Source organism: Chelmon rostratus, chromosome 9 (genome assembly GCF_017976325.1).
Source record: "Chelmon rostratus isolate fCheRos1 chromosome 9, fCheRos1.pri, whole genome shotgun sequence".
In the NCBI taxonomy this organism is placed as follows: Eukaryota; Metazoa; Chordata; class Actinopteri; order Chaetodontiformes; family Chaetodontidae; genus Chelmon; species Chelmon rostratus.
In genome coordinates, this window is record NC_055666.1 from 22,879,094 (window position 1) to 22,903,668 (window position 24,575).

A 24,575-nucleotide genomic window follows, 5' to 3' on the forward strand; every position below is an offset into this window, starting at 1 on the left:
GTAGAAAAGGCATGATAGTACAGAAAAGAAATGTAAATGGCATATTTACACATAATACAGTCTTATTAGCAGGGCATTTCAGAGATGCTGCAGCTGCGTTTCACCACAGATTAAATCTGTGTTGGAAGAGGAGAGGAGGAAAGGAAAACTGCTCTTAAAAAAGCACCTTTCTTTGCCTTGATGGTAATAATAGAGGGGCAGCTGGAGCCAGCTCACTTATAGACATAAAAAGTACATGAACAAAGAAGCTCCCATTTGCCGTGACAGTATCGGCCCACGCTGGCTGAACTTAAAAAAAAAAAGACCTCAAGAAGAAGAGGCAAAAATGCCTCAATGTTCTTATCTCTGAGGAGCAGAAGAATATAGTCTTCAGAGCACATAGGTAACAGTCCAGATCTGCTCCAGTGTCTTTTTGTCTCTCTAAAATGCACTCTGAGCACACTATTGGCATTCCACAGCAGTCGAATCCATTCAGGAGATTTATTAGATTCCAGTCTGTTCTGCTTAATCCAATTAGCGAAAGGACAACAGGATAAAGGGAGAATCTTGTTAGCTTCCAGTGGAAGTGAATGAGATACAGAGCATCGCAACGGCAGCGGAGGTTCATTTCGAGCATCCTGCGTGATTCCATTGGCAGCTGTTACACATGTTGGAGGTCAGTCCCAGTCGTCTTTGCACACACAGGCGCACTCCTCATGGTGCTCCAAGGGCACATCAGTCATGGACTTCTGCAGGCCTCGGCCGCCACTCCGGTGCTTCAACAGTAGAACCTGTCAGAACGGAGGACGCTTTAGTTAACAGATAGACATTGAACACACCTTTTGTATATTTATATACATCCACTATGGACAGATGGCATCTATTGCATGTCTGTCCATTCTTTGAGAGGGATCATCCTCTGTCGCCCATTTTTTTTTAATTAAAGGGGATTTTTGGTAAATTCTTTTAAATCTCAGAGAGAATCTAAGGACAGAGGGTGTGGTATGCTGTACAGATTGTAGGGCATGTTCAATGGGTAGGGTATGTACAAATGTGCCTCTGCATTTCTGAACACAGACAATTGGATTTTAACACATTTCAAGCTTTTAAATATGATAAATTGCACAAGTCTTAAGATAATTTGATCATTTGCTGATAATACCAGGGTCTTAATCTCTTCACATGCTTCCATTTCTGGCTTTCAAATCTCCGTTTCAATGTCATACAGGTGACTGGCATTACATTTCACACAAAGTATGCAACTGACATGAAATAACATGACTATAGCACTCTGCACTGTAATGTCAGAACTGCTTTTCTTGGAACCTTGCTGCAACAGTTGTTAGGGTCCAGGATTCCTCCCTGGTGTGAGCTGTTTGTCTCTCTCTGTCGGTGTGTATGGGTGTGCCTGCTTCATTCAGGGCACGGTGACCTAGTTTCCTCCTCCCGCCTACTCACCTGCACACCTGCTGCCGATCAACTCATCAACTTCATCTGTGCCCTTCACTCTATCTTTGCCAGATCCTCCTGTGTGTCATAGTCGTACTACGTTCGGCCGACTCTTAGTTCTCTGCTTGCTGTCTTTGAACATGCCTAATCCTCTTTTACATCTCTTTTAGGTCCATTGTCTGCTGCATTCCTGATTTTCCTGCTACGCCCTGATCCTCGTCAGCCTGCAGTGTTCTTCCTGCCTCTCTGATTCACAATGCACAATCCAGCCAGCCCAGCACCATCGCTCCGGATTTCCACCACCACCTAATCTCATAATAAATTGCTTTTGGATGAACTTTTACATGGTCTCTGAGTCTGAGTCCCAACTGATTACCTAAAACTTAACAACAGCAGGGCCTGGGGTAAAAATGGAATCGAATACAAGTATGAAGCTCAACAGATTCCCAGTCTGTTACATGATGCTGGAACAAGGACATTTTGGTTAAAGGGTGGAACTAGGAAAGGCCACAGGACCACAGGATATGCACAGCAGATTCAATGTTTCCTTGTGTCTTATATATACAGATGATAACTTCGTCTAAGAGCTCTAAGAGAGATCAATCAGAGTCTTTGCTGCTAGTTGAGAAAAAGCTCCTGGACTCCTTTAAACATAGTAAGCTGCAACAAGCAAGATCTGTTTGTAATCTAACACCTCAGCTAATGCTGGTATGATGTTAATACCCTTGTATATTTTGCTATTGGTTTTCTCGTCGGTTTACTCTGGGCATCACCTTCCACCGTTTTCTCAGAGCAGATAGGAGGCTACGTAGGTTCCTTATTATTGCAAAAAACAAAAAAACTGTTAAGGCTACTGACTGAATGCTTCTTTAATCTCGTAAAAGACCTACCCAGAGGTGGATATTCAAAACATTAGTCTCAGAGCTTCTGCCAGTTGGAAATATAGTGTAGTAAAATTATTAATCCATAATTTCAACTCTAAAATTACCAAGACTTCAGGTAAATGTCTCAGGATTATTTACAGCCTCCATGTTTCTTGTACTTCAGGATCCAGCTGACATTTACCTCATGGTATTTCTTGGTGACCCTGGCGGGAACACACTGGCAGTCGTAGCAGCGGTGAGAGCAGCAGGCGCAGTTTCCACCGCAGCGCTTCACCAGGAGGCAGCTTGGCCAGAAAATGGCATCCGTCCTCTTCAGCTCCTCCCGCAGGGACACGGAGAAGTTGCGCGGGGTGCAGCTGTACAGTCGAACTTCCTCCCTCAGGAGATTGAGATCAGCTCCTCCTCAAAGACACAGAGAAGACTCGATCAGAATCACGTCCTGGTGGAACAAACTTTGCAAGTCTCACATTTGTATAACGCGAGTAGTTCCTGTTATATTTAATATTCTAGAATTACATCTTTAAATCTATGCATGGCTCTTCTGCAACCATCACTTTTGCATTTAATTTAATTGTTATGTCCAAATTGAAAATGTCCTACCTCTGGCTTTCTTATTATGGATGAAGGATTTCCCCAGCACGTGCCATGTGGGTTTGTACAACTCTTCCATATCCACCTGCCATCGCTCCGGCTCCAGGTACTTCATGACCTCCTCCACGGTGCTCAGCCCTGCCACAGCCTCTGACAACTCCTCAATACCCTGCAGGGATGGGGGGAGAACCGCAGGGACTTCTGGCTCTGATACACTCTGCAGGAAAACCAGCATGATGAGACAGAGAGAGACAGAGAAGAAAGGTCATTTATTCAGTGAGTACAGTTTTTACAGAGTTACAACAGGAAAACGTATTAGTGTCCTGCTTCTCGACTTTTGTAGGACTTGTACACTGAAAAGTTTTCCTCCTGTCGGAGCCATCTAGTGCTTGTGTGATAGACACATACTGCATCTCCCATGTCCAAAAGTGACACATTGCACCAGAGGCCTCAGGATACTTACAGACCAGATACTCTCTGTGACACTTTCAGAGCTTGCTCTAGGTTAGGAAAACTGAAACAAGACAGTTGCAGAAAAGGAACAACTTTGTCAGCACTGACAAGATGTGTTTTATTTCTACAGAGTGAAACACTGTTATGGCATAAAAAGAAGGGGAGTTTGACTTTGCGACGGCACATTTTATGTCACAGTAAGAAATTGGGTTTAAATTGGGTCCAGGCTCATTAAATGCTACAGTGGTTTGGACTTGAGTTAAACAGAAATGATGGTCCAGACCAACTGGGGCCCAGTTTAACTGTGTGTGTTAGACCTGGTAATGTGTGGAAGAGTTGAGACTGAATCATTACAGACTGATTATTCGCTCAGTACTCCCACACTAGCCAATGCACTGGATTAACGCTTTGCCACCTGATAAGAAATTGTTCATAATTTCTTGCCTGCTCAAATGAAGGTTAGATGAAAACCTAAAAAAACACTTAAATCTTCACTGGCAAATGATTTGCCACATGAAACAATGACACTACGATGCTGTGGGGAATTTATTTCACATGTGTGCCATCATTCATACAGTCCTGCTAATGGATTTTTTTTCAGCTCTGTTCTGATCTTGTGAGTCATGTATAATGTGCATTTTTTCCCACTTTTCTTCCAGTTGTGCTCTCTGTAGTTCCAAGTTATGTGTCAGATATTCCATTTAGAAGATTTCTTCGGCGATTATTAGACACTGCTTCTTTGTCGGTGGCGGCGCCTTTCCCCAGTTCCTCTTAAAAACTTTTTTTATTAACAGTGTTTTAAACAACTAGCTGCTTCCCACTACATGTTCTTCAGAGAAAAGGTACCACACAACTTGTAGGGACCTTTTCTCCCAGTACTTGTTGAAGGATTTGACACAACATCTCCCAAAACACCGACATTTGCAAAAAGTACATGAGCGATGACCATCAAGTTTGGCCAATCATTATCTGAAATTTCAGCATTAAGATTCTTTTCCCATTCCTCTTTTATATCTTTAATTCAAGTCTTTCGATTAATCGTCAATCCTCTATGTAAGACAAAGTCATATCTTAAATATCCTACCTGGTAGCTCAGCTTTTTAACTGCTTTATTAATCCTGTGTTGGAGAAACGCATTTTTTGCACTGTGTTGTTGTTATTCATTGCATACATATGCCTGAAACACACACACATGCACACATGCACACACACACACAGAGGACCTATAGACATAGGTCAGAGTGGCGGGCCGCCACATAGTCGGAGGTCCAAGCAGTTATGGGTTCGGTGCCTTGACACCTCGGCAGGGCTCAGGAGGTGAACCAGAGCCTCTCCAGCTACCAGCCACTCCGACCACAGCACTCCTTACTGTGGTCCGTGCTGGACTTGATTCGGCCAACCTCTGGTTCTCAGGCCAAGTCTGCACAAGACTGAGCCACCGCCGCCTGTTTGTAACTGCTGCCAGCTCTGTGGGAATGCTGGGTGGGTACCTGCCTCAGCTAACGTCTGTTATCTTGAATATAATAATGGGACTCCACTTATAATAACAGGGTGAAAGAAATAGCAAGGTCATCGCCAGCATTGTCGGCATCAGAGCTGCAGCAGCAAGGTACATTATGATATTCACTGTCTCCGAAATTGCTCCATGGACTGAAGTTAAGAGGCAAATAAGATTGAATGGCATCATTTTTTAAGTTGTCAAATGTGATCACATCTCTGTCGCCTCCCCTGCCCACTTTGCATAACAGCATTTGTCCCCTCAGCTCCCGTAGGCAGCGGCATTATTTGTTCCAAACTCCCAGGCCTCCAGGCTACGGCGTGCAGTCACAGAGAAGATTGATACCTGGGGTGCTGGTCGTCCCACGAGAGAAGAGGCTAATCTGTTAAACCTTTCAGTCCTGTGATGCTGCGTTTGTCCAACATGTCAGCTCGCCGGCCTCTCTAATCTTCTGTGACTGACAGGTAGAAGGCAACATTGTGACACTTACAAAAAAAAAAAAAAAAAAGCAGCTTGTGGAGCATTGAAAACATCAGCTGTTGGCAGCTGGGTCTTTAAGCTTTTGGAGAGGCAGAAATGTTTGAAAAGAAAAAAAATGATTCCAGGAATCTTCTTTTTGGTGACTTATAGGGGTGAATTAGAAAGGAATCCAGTGAGAAATGGGCGTTGGAAGAGGGAGAGGTTTCCTTTCGTCAGAGGCCATGGCACTGACGCTGCATGGATTTATGATTTGATTCTTATTTACTGCTTGTGCGAAAAACGTTAGTATTCATGGCCTGTAAAACCACCTGGACAAAAGCTATCCATCAATGGGGCTTTTATTTTATTTCAAAGTGGTTATTTCACATTAGTACAGATATCAGCCGCCAGTAGAGACAGCAGAGACATTTAAGATGGACACAGCCATTTTTCAGCTCGACTACACACAAGGGACAAGCCATTAATTAGTAAAACAGAGCAGCATGTGTCTGGCATTTTACACTGAAAAATAGGTGTAACATAGGAAATACCCTCAAGATTTATTGACTGCACAAGTTGATGCAATACACTCCAAGTCCCTTTTGGTGTTGACTTTAAAATGAGATGCCAGCGGTTTGACATGGCTGCACCACAGGCTACAAAAATACAGCTGATGCACAGCTGTGCTCATGCCACAGATTTGACTCATTCTAATGAAGCTGCCTCCATAACCACTGAACATACTTTTGGCTTATTTGGCGAGAAAAACAGACTCAAATGTGAAAGGAATATCTGTGGAGGAAGGACCCGTCGGATAGTGTCATAGAAACTGAAGTAAGAGTGAATTGAACAGTCCTGTATTTGCAGACAACAGAGGAGAGCTGTGAGTCTTATTAGCTGAGCCTTGGCAGTGGCCGACAGCGTGGACTGGAAGCCATTAACAGCTTGTGAATGCCGACGGTGCAACACTCCCCCAATTAGCGGCGCTCTGCGAGCTCAGCTTCAGATGGAGAAGCCAAGCGACTCTTCAGAGACGCATCAAGACAGCGTGAATAAAGCTATAAGTAGCAGATGAGAGCTCGCATTTAAAGGGAAAAAAAAATCGCCAACAAAGTTCTTAAATGGACCACCAACTTGAAGCTGGCATGAACTCAGAGCAGTGTCCGTGTGTCAAGACTTCATGCATGAGCACATGCAGCGGTTGACAAGAAATCCATAAGCAAACAAGACTTTTGAATTAGGCTCAGTAAAGTCATGGCCTCTAAATGATTTAACTAGTAAACAGACAGACGCTGTTTTTAATCAACAACACAAAAACTCTGTGTTGATAAGAGTCTAAAGAGCATAGAAATAGGAATGATAAGAGCAGAGTGGGTAAAATAGCTTTAGATTAGACAGGATGCTGATTAAATGACAGATGGACCTTGGCCACTGAGGCACCACGTCCTGGTGCAGGTATTTTCTTTGTGTCTCAGTGTCTGACAGTTATTTACCCAAGTCATAAGCTTGTGCAACGCTGCTCGTTTCCTAAACGCTGACCCTGACAAGACAGGCACGCAGTGCAAAGAATGCCCTGGATCCACTGGGCCCATACATAAATAAAGGCCATGGCGGTGCAGCAGCGTTACAATGGGCAACACTGTGCGGTTCAGAATCCGGCGTTTGCTGTGTAAGAAGTCTGCAGTATGTAACAGCTGCGTACGTACATTTAGAGATTCAGGCTTCTGATCATCTCTAAATCAGTATATTTTCTTGCATAGTTCTGCACATAACTCAAACTAATTATGTTATTGAATGAGATGCTAATTCTTTAAGCGTACAAACAACTTGCTGTTGGGAAGTTAGATTCAAGGCATTAAACTAAAGCCCCAACTGGTACTATTAGGATGTTTAGTTTCCTGTCAGTTGCAGTTCATGTCAATCTTTTTTATGAAAAAATACCTGAAAGTAGAAATTAGAGACTCAGTGGAGGGAATGTTTGAAACAATGATCCAAAATATATACGTAGCAGTATAAGCAGATATGTAATGTACACAGGCAGCTGGAACAAGAGTACTGTGTACAGCTGTGTACAGCTGTGTTTTGAAAAGCGCACTTGCGTTTTAAATGGTAAAAGGCCAAATGTGTTTTTATTTTTCTCGGTGACCTTAGACAGAATCAACGTGTGAAAGCTTGTAACGTATCTCTTATCACTGCCAAACTGCCTGAGCCCCCCGGCCCCTCGAGAAATAACCTTGTTTCCAAGCTGTGATTACCTCATTTCCAGCTCTCTTTGCTCTTACACAGCACAACCACACGGTCTTATTTCTGGTAACTAAAATGGCAGGTTCGGCTAACTATGTTGAGATGAAAATTCTGAAATAGCATCTTGGGAGAGCTCTGGAAAACAATATCTTCTCTTTTACATGGAGTTGCAAACCACTTCCTTGCACAAGAGAGCTTTGAGAAAGCAACAAGGCCTGTTGTGCGTGAATAAAGTGCTTTTTTCTCTCACTATGCGCCACACACTGCAATTGAGGTTGGTGTAAAAACAGACCTCACTTTCATCATGCCAACGGGAAAGCCTCCTGCGTGGCTCTGCCAGTCATTACCATCTGCTTTAACTAGGATCCAATCTCGCTCTATTCAGGTCTGAGTGCGCAAAAATCTCCTCAATCGGTTAAAATAAACAAAGCTGGTGGAAAGATCTTCACGCCTCAGCAGCAGTGGGGTTAAATTCTGGGTTAGGACCTCACAGAGACAATGATGTATGTTTTGTTTGCTCCTTTAACCCACCACTCGACACTCCTCACGCTCCATTCAACGGACTCCTTCTCTACGATGTTTTAACAACCTCCTTCCCTCGGCCCTTTCACTTTTCCGAAAGTCCCTTCCTGTGAATTACAGGCCGAGTCTTATTTTTTCCCCCCCTTCCAATTCCATGGAAGTGGTGGAGAGGAATTATTGCTTGTTTAAATATAAACTAAAGTGCCGGCCCCTGCGTGGCACGAGGTTCCAGTAGCTGCTGGTTGACCACAGAGGAAACAGAGTGCTGCTGTTCTAGCGTGCTCCTCCTCTGTCAGAGGAAAAGTTCAAAGTGAAGCCAGACTGAACGTGCAGAGGCCAAAGCTTCCTTTAACCCCCGCCCCCTCCCGCCGCACGGTTTCCGCACCTTCCACAGTTGGAATATGAAAGACAAACCTGGCCTCTCGTTCCATCATATAGTTAGTGGTGGACATCTGAACACCACAGTGGTCACAGGAGTTCATTCATTTTTAAATCCAAAACATCCACAGTTTTATGTGATGTTTAACTTTTAAAATGTTTCTGAAGGTGTAATATTTCCGAAAGCTTTAACATGCAGCATAAAGTTATATAACATTGTATAAGCTGGATAAATGTGATGGATATCAAACCTCCATACAACAGATGGAAGTTTGTTTTACTTACTCTTTGATCAGATTGTTTCTGATTTAGATGACAATTTTGCCAATTTTACACTATTTAATTTAGGCATTTAAGTTACGTTTAAGTTTTTACATGGCTGCTTCACTTAGACTACTTTTTCTGAAGTGTTTTGCAGAAAAACAAATTTACCAGCTTATCCGAAAAGCATTGTTTTGGTATCATCCGGCACCTGGATACACATTCTTCAGATACAGTGTGTTTGCAATATGTTATTCTAGTCTGTCTATGAAATCCACTGCATGTCTGGCCTCTGTCGGTCCTCTTGAGGCTCCTTCATTCTTAATTTTTCCTGTTAATGTAGCACATTATCACAAACTTTTTATGTCAACACATGCTAAAATCATTACATCTGTGGGACTTATCGGGTGCAGTCTTAATGATTGTTCTACTGTGCAATCGTACAAAAACACTGTGGTTATTATCCATATCTTACTCATGTGCAATTCAGAATCTTCTATTGTGAAACTGAGCCATTCTTCTCAAGGCAATATTATTTTTAAGCTCCTTTTGTTTGTACATGTACATGTATACATATATATATATATAACTGTTTTTATTCTGTGTCCTTTTTCAAAATAAAATTTCCCCGGTGTGGGATCAACAAAGTTTCATCTTATCTTATTTTTCCTCATTTTAAAAGGGTTTTTTTAAGTGAAACGTTTGGTTATCAAGGGTCTAAGGATAGACAGTCTGTTATATTGTACAAGTTATAAAGCCCTTTGAGACAAATTAGCAATTTTTGATCATGTGCTGGAATTGACTCGATCCATCCCTTGTAAATAAAGTGATTAATGTGTAAAATGTCCACAAAACCACATCAAGGACCCTTTGAACATTTTACTAGAGCAAACTGCTGTCATTACATGACACTTCACTCGTCTTCAGGGATTTCAGAATTGAGTCACTCATTGTAATAGTGTCTTACTGGATTAATCCATCTCCATTAAGGCCTTGCTGTCTATTGATGGTAAATATACATTACTGGCGATTGACTGAGCGACCTTCATTGTGATAACTTGCAATAATTCAACAAAATGTAGCCTGTTGATTCTACCACCAGGAGCTTGTGCATCTAATGACTGACCCACCTTGAGCATGTCTTTATTTTGAGAAATGCAGCTTTGACACTCAGTTTTCAGCATGGCAGTGACTCCTGCGTCAGGTGGTACTATCAATGTTGTTTTGGCTTTTAGGGGTGAAGGAAGAATGCAGTAATAACGCGAAGGAGGAATAAAAGAACAAACAGCCTTTTGAAGCAGAAAGAAAGAGTTAGAGAGCGAATACAAAGCGCCGTCAGTGACCTCAGTCGCCTATTTGTGCCTGAAAGAGTTCAGTGCTGCAGGCCGATAGGGATTAATGAGGAGTAGAGCTGTTTACTTAAAGCAAGTGAACAGAACTAAAACATGACAGGTTAAAACATGGCAGTTGTCTCTTCAGTTTATCTCCGGGCTTTTGTCAGTGAGGGGATCAGGGAGGAAGGGATTGTCTGTGTGTGTGTGTGGTCTAAAGGACAGAAAAAAGCAAGTTAAAAAGAAGGAATGGGAAGAGGATGGCGCGAGACAAAGATGGCTACAGGTACCTGTCCGCAGGCACATTCATCTTTCTAGCATTTTCACTATAATCATACAAACATTGAGAACTTTGGGTGTTCATGTAAGCTCATATGCAGCTAGCTTATCTGATTCTGGACCTCTGGATCCAGCCCAGTGGACCATTCCACGTTTCTGCAAACCACGGATCCATTAAATATCACATCAGTGTTTGTACATTAGGTATCAAAGTGATGTGGTTCAGATTATTGGTTCATATGTATGAGCTGAGTTGTCCTCATCAGGAGGAGGAGAGGATGGTGGCAAGACAGCTTGGCCCGTATTTACCATTTTTAATGAGATGTCCGGACTTTTTCCAGCCATTTTTTGTGGGAACAAAATCAGATATTTTAAGACAAAACTAGATCTGTGCCAAAAACTAACCAGACCTAAACCATAGTCTTTCACAACATAAAACTGAAAATCGAAGCATAAAGAAATGTCAAGTTTGAACGTAAATAGTGGAAAGAAACATGAAGTTTCAACATTTCTGTGGTTTGCACAAACATACAATGCCGACATTTATTCTGGCGACAAGGCTGCTGGATCACTGCCCCACATTTTCAGATTGTTCAGCAATTCATCTTAGACTTCCTAGATTTTTCCCTTGTTTGTAAAAGCAACTGACCAATCATAGCTTTTGTAAGTAGGAATAAGCATGGGGGGCGTCCTATTCCTGCAGAGTTAGCAGCTATATCAATGAGACACAGCGACAGACTGGCCACAAACATGGCAGCGAGTATGAATGTGATTGATGCCGCTGCACACGTCGGTGTAAACTGACTCGCAGAAATAACAGCTTTTGAAACGGCACGCTGCGTTTGTATTATGTAAAGATAACTGCTGTCAGAAAGCGCTACTGCAGCTCAACTAATGTCGCGTCACAGCTGATTGCCAACATGGCAACACAGAACAAATTCCTCCAAAACAAGACAAAAAACAAGCTCTTCTCTGACTGACGTGGAAGAGGTCACGAGGTGTGATTGACAGCATGTCAAAATACTGGTGCTTTGGCTCCACCATTAATATTTAGCTCATATGTTTTGGCTTATCACACATGATCACAACCTGCTGCTATGCTGCTTTAGCTTCGTGCTCCTCGCTGGTCTTCAGCAAAGCTGGTGTTGTGCTGAACGAGTTAAAGCTTATGCTGTGCCCACACAATTTTATTGGATAAGCATCTGCCAAAAGGTGAATGGAAACGAAGATTAGCGAGGGATGGAAGCAGTGATTATAGTCTATGTTACACGCAAAGACAAGCGAAAGGGAGAAATAACAGAAAAGAGCAAAAAAAAAAGGTTGTGTTATGTTGCCAGAAATATATTTGAGTGTTGAGTGTAGAGTAAAATGACATGGCTTCCTTTGTGAAGTGCAGGACTGTAAAAACACATGAAAGGGGATGTTACTTTTGAACGACTGCATGTGATGATAAAACGCGAACAGAAAGTGAAACAGGCAGACAGAACAGCGACAATTTTCCACACAAAAAGCACTTCCAGCTCTTAATTCCTACTTTCATTTCAAGGGCTTGAATGAGTCCCTGCGAGGGTCAGAGGACTTTTTGTGAATGTGAAACCACTTATTTTCCCCATCTCGGTCTCAAGCAACATCATCAGCGACACTGAGACGCCTCTTCTGTCATCTGACTGGAGCTATAGATGCTGTACAGGGTCAGAGGGTCGATGGTTTTATATAGAAGAGTAATATAGAGCATAACAGCTTGATTATTTATAAATGGAAACACTACCAGCCCGAGAAAATGAGAAAACTACACTCTGAGACCATTTTAAGTGGATATATTTTGATTTGTCGTGTGCTGTATATCACTATAGAACTATTCCAGAGTCCATTACAGAATCATTGGAGGTGTTGCAGTAGTTTTGCTGACCGAACGTTCAGGTTGGCACCTCGGCCGTGCTCACCAACATCACTGCAGAGCCTGTGTTTTGTTTGTGTGTAAGTGCATGAGCCGTTCTGGCTTGTGCGTATCTTCGTAACTAAAATAAATGATAGCGCAGGTGCCAGATGTTCCAAAGTGTTGCAACATAATTTCTCCCCAACGATGCTTAAAACCTCGGGTACACATATAATAAATGGGTGATTGCAAATTAAGCCACCATGTTACGCAACAAGCAAATTATTTTAATTGCGCTTGCATGGAGAGGCATTGCTTACCGCCGTGTGGACTCCCTAAAGCTGGAGAGAGAGGCAGATAAATGCTATAACAGCTAAGCGCTCAATGATTTCCAACGTGCACTTTTCACCTCCTGACCACGATAATGTACGCACCTCAGGAAGAAGGGAGTAGCGGATGCAGAATCCCGGCTCAGAGGGGAAGTACTCGTCAGAGATGAAACGGATCCTGACCTGGCTGCCTTTGGAGGTGTGACTAGCCGGTGCCGACTGTGACCCACACCAGCGACCCAGGATGGTCTTCTCAGTCAGATCCTCTACCTCCACAAAGTCGTACCTGGTAGAGTGAGACAGAGGAAGAAAGAAGAAATATATTCTTTAAGTTATCTGTTCCAATATCGTGAAATCGTCTTTCTCCCACAACTTTTAGCTACTACCGGCTCTGTTCGACCTTTCATATGGTAGATTCAGGCTTCCGCACATGCAAGTTAGTGAAGCTTGCATATTTCCTTGTTGTAAGCTTGTCAGCATCTTTAATGTGGTGTCATGCTGCTGTCCTCTCAGCTCGGCCTTGCCCTTCTGAAGGTGAGATTGTTAAAGCTGCCCGGGGAAATAAAGGTTTAACCTCATTAAAAAAAGGAAAGAAATATCTTGAACAGCAGGTTCAGTATCTCAGCAGTGACAGGTGAGATGTGTCTGATATTAACTGCCTAATAAATTAAAATGAACGGGATATTGCCAGTGCATTGAGGACAAATCTCAGGTTGGTCGACACTGCAGCATAAGCAGCTGTTCTTACTATTTAGCGGTTATGGCTGCTGCTGATGCAGCCTTTTGACATGCCCATTACACTGATGCCACCAGTTGCTATATCGAAATATGAGTTTTTAATTAAACCTTGAGCTCTTTACACTGTGGTGTGGTGTATGTTGACTACGGGTGAGCTGCAGGCCTCGACTTGGACTCCAACTTCTCAGTTGTTTGAAAACTCACTTTGCAAATGATTAAATATATGTGTTTGCTATTTTGTGCTCAATAAGTCTGGATATCAACATGAGCAAAAAATAAAGTAGGCGTTTTTATCTCTTTACCTTTATTATATAAATGATTCAGAATCATATTTCCTTTTCCACTGTCAGCAACTCCTCTTCGATACCCACAGAAATAACCCGCGTAATTGGACTGCAACAGAGTTCAAATTACACAGATTTCTCTGGCTATAAACATTACAATCACTGAAATCTGCAGAAGCTGTTGGTGGCTGAAAATCAAATCTCTGTATCTGAAAAAAGTCCCATGCATTTCTGAAATAATATTTGGTCTCAACATGATGGGTTTAACAGATTTCAGGGATTTGGTGTCACGACTTGTACTGAACAAAATGATAGTATAAATTTCAGTTGAGGAAAGTATAAATAAAAGCATCATTTTGCTTGTTGTGGGGATCAAACCTTGCGACTCTGTAATTACATGACAGTCTCTCTCTCTGCTGGCCACCCTGCCAACCCATAATACCAGTAAACATCATGAAGTGCAGAGGCATATGGCCTTGCTCCTGACTCATTTGGTGTGCCAAGGCTAACATCAACCAACCTCAGCACTTAAGAAGCGCAGTTCAGGAGTTCAGTCTTTATTATTTATACCTGTATGTGTAACCAGTGGCTGCACTGCGTTCAATACAGCCTTGTTTCACTGACTCTTCACAGTCTGGAATTAATCACTTTGCCATTTGCGTCAACAGGCACGCTAACCTCTCATTCAGTGCTGCCAATTCGGATATTTGGATTTCTAGGACATTGTTTACATTTTGCGCAGGCTTGACAGATTCAGTTCGAGCTGGTTTCAATAAAACAACATGGAGGGACATGAGCGAGACTAAAAATGGATTTTCTGTGATGTTAAATAAACTGAAGGGGAGGGGGTTTGATTTTTTTACTGACTCTGCTGCCTTTGATTTGCAAAGTCAAACAGGAAGTTTGTAATCTGCACAAATAAAGATATTGGGAAAGGTGGAACTGAAACCGATCATTTGCGAAACCGTACGTTCGCAGTTTAAATGTTAGACAGCTGCATGAGCCATAAAACATTTATTAAAGTAAGTGCAAACCAGACGGGCGTGAAATGGCTCCGAAAAAGGATAAAATATCAGTTTAGCTTCTTTCTGCCTTCTCGATGGAGGTCAGTGAGGAGAGAAGCTTCCCTCTCTAAAAATCAGCCCTCAGACAGCTCCAGAGCTTTGACAGATGGCTCATCAATAATGCAGCACGCCCTGATCATTACACATCGCCATGTGTTCAGAATCACCATGTCGAACAGCGGTTTCTCAGATTTACAAATGCACTGACATACATACCAAACTGTACGTACAGTCACAGTGAACAGGATCAGAACAACAAAGGAATCCTATATACGGTGGGGCCAGATAGGATTACCTTCCTGCACACGGCAAGGAAACTGTGCTTAATATTTGCAAATCTTTCTCCTCCATTGCTTTTTTCCTTGTGCATTATTAATAGACACAGTATCTACCGCTCGAAATGATGCAGATTAGCAACAGGAACACTGTTTTTTTAGTCCTCTCCTTTCACACTAAAGACAGAGAGCATAACTGCCTCTCTGAGAACAGTCCTGTCTGTGAGCTGCCAAGCACGACTCTGCTGCCATGCCAACCAGCAGCAAGACCGATCCCTCTCCAATATGCCTCTCCTCCAGTGGATTTGGTAAGAATGCTTTTCATCGCGCCACAGACAAACAGAATAGCAGATGAGCATCTCGACTACACAGCCTCCCTCTCATCTTTTCGCGAAGACTTCTCGCTCCAGGCTCGCTACCAGAGCCGAACACATCTCCCACTGTTGTTTGTTTTATCCCCTGCCATTGCTGTGAGTCACTGGACAGGAGATTACATTCCTGTTTATTTGCATCACACTGTGCAGCGACACGAGGGTAAGAGTATCAATAACACTGTACATGATTTTTTTTTTGTTTTTGCTGTGCGGCGGAATGAAGGTCTAAGGGCAGATTTTGTGAATAAATTTGCGAACACACACGAGAGATAAAGTAGATTATGCAGACAAGGCCAGAGGCGTGTTGATGTGTGTGTGTGTGTGCGTTAGAAAAAGGAGAGCGGGTGAGGGGAAACGACATGTAGAAAGACTTGTGAATGTGTGTCTGTTTCTGCTTGTGATTGCATGCTACATTCATCTGTCTGCCAACCCTGCCAAGTGTGTTTCTTGGGATCTGATCAAAACCTGTTGGGCCTGGGGGGGGGCGTGGGGAGTGAAAAATGCGCGAGCTGCAGCGGTAGACGTGGCGTTGACTTGCACGACCCTGGAAAAGGATGTTGTTATTGTCTCTCGCCCCTCTCCCCGAGGACGCTGACTAGTTGCGTCTTGTACAGGGGGAACGGCACAAAAGCTGTCAATCTGCACCCTGCCCCACAGTGGAACTTTCCCTCATGGGGCTTCAACAGCAACACTAACCTCATTCGTCAGCCTTCACCCTGCCGCGGAGGGGTGCTGGGGGGCTTGGGTTACCTTTTTCCAGCTTTTTTTTTCAGCCAACAAAGACAGGATACAGGAAGTTCTGTGCAACAGAGGCATGAATCCCGGATTGGCAGCACATTAGACAATTAAATCAGCTGCAAACCCGCCTTTAACCAGACTGCAGGAAGTCTGAGACAGAATACAAACCTTACTGATCAATGAAGCTGACTGTAATTAGAACAAATCACACTAAATGAAGGTCTTTTTCTCATTTCCTCATTGTTAATCTCTCAAAAAAAATAAATCTATCGCTGCCATGTCCAACATCTAAACCTGGTAGGCTGTGTGGAGGACTGTCATTCACCTTGTCATCCATTAGGGGGCTCTCCAGGAATGATGAGCGAGGTCACCCTCCCCCAGCTTCTCTCCACCTTCCAGTGATTGGGCTCCACCACGCTAACCAGTCAGTTGTGATATATTGACAGCCGAGCACTGAGCATAATGCACACAGGGTAAATCGATCGCTGGGGCCCGGGATCCCCGTTTAAATTGAATGGCGACAGAGGCAAGCCCAGGGAGTAATTGAAAGTGGGCTCCTCTATAAAGCAGAGGACGTACTCTGCATGTGCATGTATACGTGTGCGTTCGTGTTTATGTGTTGCCAGTCAGAGGGTGAGGTGCGTCTCTTTCGAACAGTCACGTGAGCAGCTAAAAATATCGACTGCATCCAGTAAAATACAGCATCATCGTGGAGTCGTGGGCGAAAACAAATCACTCTGCTGCTGGGTTTTCAATATTCACGAGCTGCCACTGCAAACCAAAGGCAATTTCACAAATGGCCACACACTCTGACTCTAAATCTTTAAAGATGGACCACAACATAGGCAAGACATGTCTTTACGCCATCATGTCTCCGGCATGCCAACTGGGGAAGCCCCCATTTGATGAGAGCCGGTCAAGCAGGCAGAGGAAAGTCAAAAGGCAGAACTGCTGAACAAGGTTATCCTTTCCAACGTGTGCAATGGCTAACATTTTCATGCAGGCAATAAATACAATTGGGACAAACCTTGAAAACACTGATATTGTGAGGAGGACACTGACAGGAACAGTATTTTTGGTGCATGCTAACCTTGTTGCAAACAGCAAGCCAGCCTGGCCGCGGCACAGGAACAAAGACATCACCTTATAAAATAATATAATAAATCACAATACTCAGACTCTCTGTAAAGTCAACTTTATTTTTTCCAATTCCCAGATATAAGTAAAAAAAAGAAAAACTGACAAGTCTACTGCTGTCAATCAGGATGTTAGCATCGACTGATAGCATTGAGCAGCACTGATAAGATGTCCAGCAGACCCAGATTAAAGTGTGTTCTTCCTTTTTTGAATCTGCCTGTATTTATACTGAGATAGAAACCCACTACTTTGTGTGCTTACTTGCATATGCCATCCTCAGGGTCCTCCAGACCAAACCTCTCATCAAAGGTGAGCTGGATCCTCATGTTGCTGGTCGCCACAAGTCTCCAGACCAGCATGGTACTCCTGGGATACGTGTGCGGGAAGTCTGGGCTCTGGACCATTCCCTCTCCAGTCACTGTTATGATCTTCTCCTGATGGGAATCCTGCACTCCTAAAACAGAGAACAGAATGCTTCGTGGTTTGTGCTTTGCATATAATGCAGCAGTTTGATTGGTTCAGATTAAATACGGTAGCCATGGGAGAGAAGAGGGCTTGGTTTGGAGAAGATGCTGAGCTTTGAAACATGAACATGTCAAGCACCTTGCAAAGAGGTACGATGCACTTTGAAATATTGACCAAGTGTCCGATATAAAAGGTAAGACTTAAAAGAAGGGACACCAGATTGACGCTCCCTTTATGTTTTATTTGTTGTCAGACAGTCTGTCTGGAAACCCCTGACACATCCTGCTCAAACATGTTACCAATACCTACTTGTTGCATTAAACACATGATTACAGAGGGAAATTATTAAAATTGTTAGCCACCTTTATTGTTTAACCTTACGTTCTTTACATATTTAAGCAAATTATACACATGCATAGCAAAAACCTTTCAACGGCTCTGTGTCTGTTAGATTAGATAAAGCTTCAATTTCCAGAGGAATAATTTAAGGACAAGCTCAGGATATTTGTCATTATTGATATAATTTCAATATTTATTGATTGCATGATAGAAATCGCTGAGGAGGCAAAGACAGTCTTAAACCTCATCACAGCCCATGAAAAGAAGCCCGGACCTGCAGCTGAGTCGCACTCAGGGTCTTGCTCTGATAAACACAAGATATTGAGGGGTAGATATGAGGTGTGCAAGGGCAGGACTGAAAGGACGGCTTAAAGAAGGGTGGAAAGGGATAGTTTCACAGCAACAAATCCATCAGGTAAAGTTGAAAAGCGAGAATGCCTTAAAATCAGCTGAGAGCATCGGAAATATAAACCTGAAAACATATGTTCCAGAAGAAACTGCACAATCATAAGCTTCTACATTGTCTTATGACCTGTATGTATACAGCTTTGTGGTTAAGTGTTGTCTTTATAGCTCAACAAATCTTTAGCTCAATGCAGAGTAGTTGCAAGGGAACACTGCCTGATGGGTTTAACCAAGCTCCTCTCATAAAACCATCACGGGCCACAGGGACCAGTGGCTGCAGGGTTTAATCACAGTGACGAAGCTTGTCACTCAGTCCCCCCGGCCTCCATCAGCCTCCGTCACCTTCAGGAGAGAGATTGCCAGGATACTTCCACCTGAGCCTCACAACCATTGCACTGACAGCACCCTGCAGCCATGCTCATTACAGGACTGTTTGCAGTTCAGCAGGTTCAAAATAGTAGATCAAATGTAACTAGACAGATATTATCATTTTCACATTTTAAGTAATGCAAATCAACACAAAATATCTCTTACTATGATTATTATGGGCAATCACCTTTATCACCACTGCAGCAGTCTGAAGTACTGTACAGATACATAACACAAACACTGTTTTCAGTACAATGTATAGCCTAGCTTAGCACAGGCACCTCATGTAGTAGGAAACAGCTAGTCTTCACCATAAGTGAAAAATTATGCTTTTCATCAACTTAGCTACATTTTGTATCATGTAAGCTAGCAGCCTACCAACCCACCAGTTGGGTTTTGTGAAAGTCGTATGAAAAAAATCTAATTCACAGTAAGGACGTTTGCAGGACTTTTTAACATCTGTTGGTGAAGACATTGTTTTTTTTTTTTTCTAGGGGCTTTTTTCTATTTTAAACGCATATACAGAATGTTCAAGGCAGCTGTCGAGTTGGTGAAGCTAGGCTAGCTGTTTAATAATTCAGAGTCAGTACATAATAATAACAACGCTCCAATGCTCTGCTTGGTGCCAGTTCTATTGAAGCCTATGGGAGATTTGAGGCACACTATCTGCATCGTGTGAGCTTTGATGAAGACATTCCTCTACCAAATGAAAGAACACTGATTTTTCCAAATGTGCACATGTGTTTATTTGCTGTTCGTCTCCAAAAAGTATCCAAGTTAATTACAGGCATGCTTCACGGGTCTCGTCGTGAGTCAAATTAAAATGCTCGCCAATGCAAATGAAAAAAAAGTTACAAGTGAAGCCTCGCCTGAAAATACTGAGTTTAGGATAAAATAATATTGTTAGCAAAATATGTATTCTTCTTTTACTCTCTCTGCCTTTTATTTAAACCCCCAGTCTGTTTTACAATAATTAACAGGGCTAGTAATAGCCCATGCTATGGGAATATCACATATTCAAATAAAATGTTTGGAAACCTTCTGAACGATTATTAATGTTTAACAATGAACCTGATCACAAAATAATGTGTCTTCATTATGAATAAAGCATCTCTGCCGTGTTAAAAAGCCCTGCTGTTGCTAATCTACCAAACACCTGGTCACCATATCGAAAACTACAGATTACCTTGCATAACGTTAGCTGACAGGCTCCAAGTCCATTTCGTTAGGGTATTACAAATCTACGTATCATTAACATTTGCATGAAAAAAAAAAGGAATAAACATACAAATCAAACAAAATGCGCCTTGAAAACACATGAAACTATAGCGAAATTACGACTCACAGAGATAGATAAGCTGTTTCCCCCTGCCTGCCATCTTTGTGCTAAGCTAGGCTAAACCCGCCATGGAGCTATTTATTGAATGTGCTCCTGAAATTGATGATCTTCTCACATGAGTCTTGGGACAACAAAATAATTGTTCACAAATTGCTGTATTGCTGTAGCTCCATGAAAGAACAATGTGCTCTAAAGCTGCACAAAATGACATGAAATGAAATGCAGCACAGAGGCATGACAACAATATACCTCACCAGTGGCTCAGCATCCTGTCGTTATTATCGACATGCAGTGATGAAATGTTGATGACTCTTTCTCAGAGATTAGCGTGATAAATTTATCCCGTCCCCAGCCTATCCTCAATTTGTTTAAGCAGTATTTATTTTTGCACGGCTGATGATCATTCAGTATTCATAAACCAATCCAGTACGTCGAGCCGTCAGAGGAACCAGCAGGGGTTTAATGTGCTCGGGAAAACGAGTGTGCTGCTGGAAGTTTGTCAGTGCATTAAACGGATGAGTAACCATTTCCCCCAGTGCAACTTGTATGGACTAATTTATATTTGAAACACATTTTGAGCTTGATTATTCTCTGTTTCGCCATAAATTTGATTTAAGGATGTGATTCAAACCCAGCAGGGTGATTCATTCTGAGGTTATTTGCTTGCAGCAGAAACAAAAACACAGACAGGTTAGGTTTGTGCCATGCGCTCACCCTGTTTAATGCCACAGAACGGTTCCACAGCAACACCGAGTTTCTCAGGATGGTTCCAAGGAAAACAAGCCTGTCTGAAGGAGTGGTCACTGGAAATAAGTGAGGGTGAAGTGAAACCCACTTCTGCAGGGTGCTGTCTGCTTCTCAGCATTTTCTGATCATTTAAAGCTAGTAACAGTTCAAAGAAACTTTACGGTTCTCCCCCCTGTTGCTACGCCTGTCAAGCTTCCCGTTCTCACAGGGCACATATGTGGTTTACAATAACGGTGGCAGATTTACCACTTGAGTTTCTTAATAAGCTTTGAAACAATGTGTCCTTTTAAAGTAAGCGCCCTGTAAAAGGGGTCTTGAATTTGCAGCTGACGATGATGCGCATGACCTCGTCCTGGAAGGCTAAAGCTGCATGACCCCTTCGAACACAAAGCATCCTCACCAGCTGAGAATCCATGTAGTGTGATGCTAGTTTGTCCAAAAGTATGACGGTTTCATTCTAGCATGACCCTGCTTAGCTTACATACTTGGTCAAGCAAGAAAGAGGTGCTCTATTGTTCATATTTTGAAGTAGTATATATATATTTTCATTTTTAATGTTACAGGAGAAAATGATTTTAGGATGAGGACCAACCAGTGTGTTGCATAATTGAACTTTGCCTAAACTAAATTTATTTGTTAGTAGGAATGTTCTTGCACTCAGTTTGTCTATCGATGGGATATCAGTTAAGCAGGTCACCAAAACCAAATTACTGGGTGTTAAATTACATTACTTGCTGTCTGACCACAGTGATCACTAAGATGGGAGAGGGCATTGCTACTTCAAAGAGATGTTGTGGATATTCTGTCATGTCATTTCCTATGTCGCACCTGAAGCGCTGCCCGGTCATTTGGTCAAGTGCTGCTTAAAAATATCTAAAAAAAACCCCTTCAAACTGTACAGAACAGAGATGCCAGCGTAGCTCTTCACTGTTCTTTGCATGCTAATGTGTGTGAAATTCAAAAGACTATCTGGGATAAACTTAAAAAGACTTATATTTACTGGATTTTGTCATCTAGGACACAAGTGAGCACGGGTGGCTTGTAGCACCTTCCAGATCTTATTTGAAGAAGTCACTTCTTATCGCTGTTTTGGTACCTTTTTATTTCTTTTTTTGGTGCCATGTGTTTTTGACAATTTTGTTTTCCTTTCTGTGATGGGTTCCTTTTGTTTGTTGTTTAATGAGTTGAGTTATTTCACTTGTTTTCTGATCTTTATGGCTCAGCTTAAACTGCATTTTTTGGTTTTACTGACACCGCGTGATTTTAATTTGCAGTTTTTGTTGTTGTGTTAATGACAATCCCACGGCCACGGATCCTTTAAAGAATAAATAAATAAAGAATAATGTCCCCGCTGGTTGGTTATGTTTCTCAGTAAAGGATAGGACAGAGCTACAACTGATGTGTTTTGGGTGTTTTTGGAATAGCAATTAAAAAAGACACAACTTTCTAAACACTTTAAGTGCCAAATATTGCTCATTCTGCAGCCTCATGGACAACACTTCAGATCCAGAGGTTGACAGGCCTGCTGTGCCTCGTTACGGCTGCTGAGTTATGATTGGGCAATAGATGATCAGTGGAGGGGTTTAGTAAATGAATAATACAGTATCATCTATTTTGGATTTCCTTTTAATTTTACTTTTTGGATGTTGGTAGAAAGGCGTCCAACCCTTCCCTGATCCCATAAAACACACAACGTTTTTATCAAGATGTAACTTGATGACATCCGGACTTTCTCTCCTGGCATCCTGACTGATGCAGTCTGTCAAACAGAGTGAAGCAACAATGACACTTTTGGAAAAAAAACAATTACTTCAGATTGCAGATATCACTTTGATGTTTTCATTTGGCTTTGGTGGCGAGCCAGGTGGGAACAGATTGAATGACAGTGTGCCAGATGCAAAGAAAAACAAGGCCCAGGCATGACTCCGCAGTGAACAGGCTCTTTCATAACTGTGTGAAGAGTTTGGCCTCGAGTACAAACTGTCTCACCAAAAGAAGGGCCACCCTCTTCAAGCAAATCAAATTCCTCGTGGACAGAAAGTAGGCATTTTATCTAGCACTGGATTAAAAAAAGCCCCTTAAACCATTCAAGCCATTAATAACAGTATGATCATATACAAATAAATCTACCTAATCTTTTTGTCCGTGCAGTCAATACTTGTTTGATTTCTTTGCAGAAACTACTGAAAAAAAAAAATGGCTGATCGCCCCTTTAATCTCTGGTGCAAGCAGTGGCAACACACTAGGTTTGATTGACTGTTTTTGTATTCATTTGCTGGCTCAGGAGGAAACAAGCCGATAGCTTTCATGCTATTAAAGCTAGGCCCTCCATCACAATGACATGTTTTTAATTACATCCCCATTACGGGGGGCTCCAACATACAGGCTCATAAAATACATAATAAATGTGAAACAAAACGCGATTCTTTAATATATGAGTCCAGATGTACTGTGTGTGTGATAGTGGGTGTACATAAGGTATTAATAGAAGAAAAATGCACTTTTATTACATCTATTTATGAATAGGTGTCTGCTTTTTAGGGCTCTCTCTGTACATTCTTCCTTGGGAAAATCTGTTAAATAATGACTGGAATGCTTCTTTATTAAGTCTGTAATTAAAGGGAGAATGTGAAAAGAAAATCTGAGCTTGCTTTTGCAGAGAAAGGGGGAAAGAAGGGAAAAAGGGCCTTGACATGAAAGCATTAGGTCCTGATGAAAAGGTATTCCAGAGATCTGCATGGATGAAATAATGCTTAATCCAAAAAGTCTGCAAATATCCTGCTTAATCCTTACATACTCATCACAAGGTAATTGCAGTAGGTGGGGGGGACAGCGTGTTTGCGTTCCTCTTTGGTTCAGGTCTTTGTGCATGAAGATCAAGATGAACCATCCGAGTGACTCTTCGCTGTGGATCTTTTGTTCACTTGCATCAAAGCAGAAACTCCTTAAGAGTGTTCTCCTTCGATGTGCATCAGCTGACAACCAGTATTTGATTAAAGCAAAATCCACAAGGTCACAAACCAACCTCCTTCCTTTTTTTTTTCCTGGAGCTTTTCTTTATCTTTAAAAAAAAACAATACTGTCTTTTCATGCTTCTCCTTTTTCAACCTTCCCATTGATGCCCTCCCTCTCCGATTTGCCCTCGGTGTGCTGTAAAATGCAGAGACACGCTACTAGCCGGGCCGGATTCTGGGTGTAACTTTGACTCGAAAGTGACCTCACTCTCGGGGTTAACCAATGTCATCTAATGATCAGAGAAGCGGTCCCCTAGAGTGAATTACCTCAAACATGACTTTTCCTTGACCTACTTTTTTCCTCTGTGAGGAAAGTAGAGCCGACTATTAAGGGAGGAAGTGACTCTGAATAAATAGGGGCCTATACAGTGCAGCCATTGTGCTTTGTTCACACGTTAGTGGGTGAACCATTCATGCTGTTACACATTAACCTTTCCCCTGCCAAAACAAAACTGGAGCGCGCATGCAGAGAACCAGGGGCATGAGCACACAGTTGCATGAGCACTGAACAACTATTAATACTACTACTACTACTGATGTCAATCAAAAAAAAAAAAAGAGAAATATACATATCAATATATTGAGAAGATTGCACAACAACCATTCAATGCAGTGGATACAGCACTGCACATTATCACCCTTCACCCTCTCACACACAAATCCCATGCACACACGAAGCACACTGACATACGTTCATGCATACCGAGATGAATAAACGTCAGATGCCTTGAAGCAAAGATTAACTAATGAGAGC

General features: G+C 42.3%; 1 protein-coding gene across 2 annotated transcripts in view; it reads right to left on the reverse strand.

The window, feature by feature from the left end:
• Positions 1 to 364: 364 nt before the first annotated feature.
• The window catches only part of pdgfc (platelet derived growth factor c), a 46,594-nt gene continuing 22,383 nt past the window's right edge, over positions 365 to 24,575 (reverse strand). The window contains exons 2-6 of one of the 2 annotated variants that reach the window (XM_041944545.1): positions 17,405 to 17,597; positions 12,639 to 12,819; positions 2,913 to 3,120; positions 2,494 to 2,711; positions 365 to 770 (exon numbers count right to left, since the gene is read on the reverse strand). In XM_041944545.1, the coding sequence (XP_041800479.1) occupies positions 657 to 770; positions 2,494 to 2,711; positions 2,913 to 3,120; positions 12,639 to 12,819; positions 17,405 to 17,597 (914 nt within the window). In that variant the 3' untranslated portion in view covers positions 365 to 656. Of the gene's footprint in view, positions 771 to 2,493; positions 2,715 to 2,912; positions 3,121 to 12,638; positions 12,820 to 17,404; positions 17,598 to 24,575 lie in introns of both variants that reach the window. The other variant, XM_041944544.1, reaches the window with a different exon arrangement.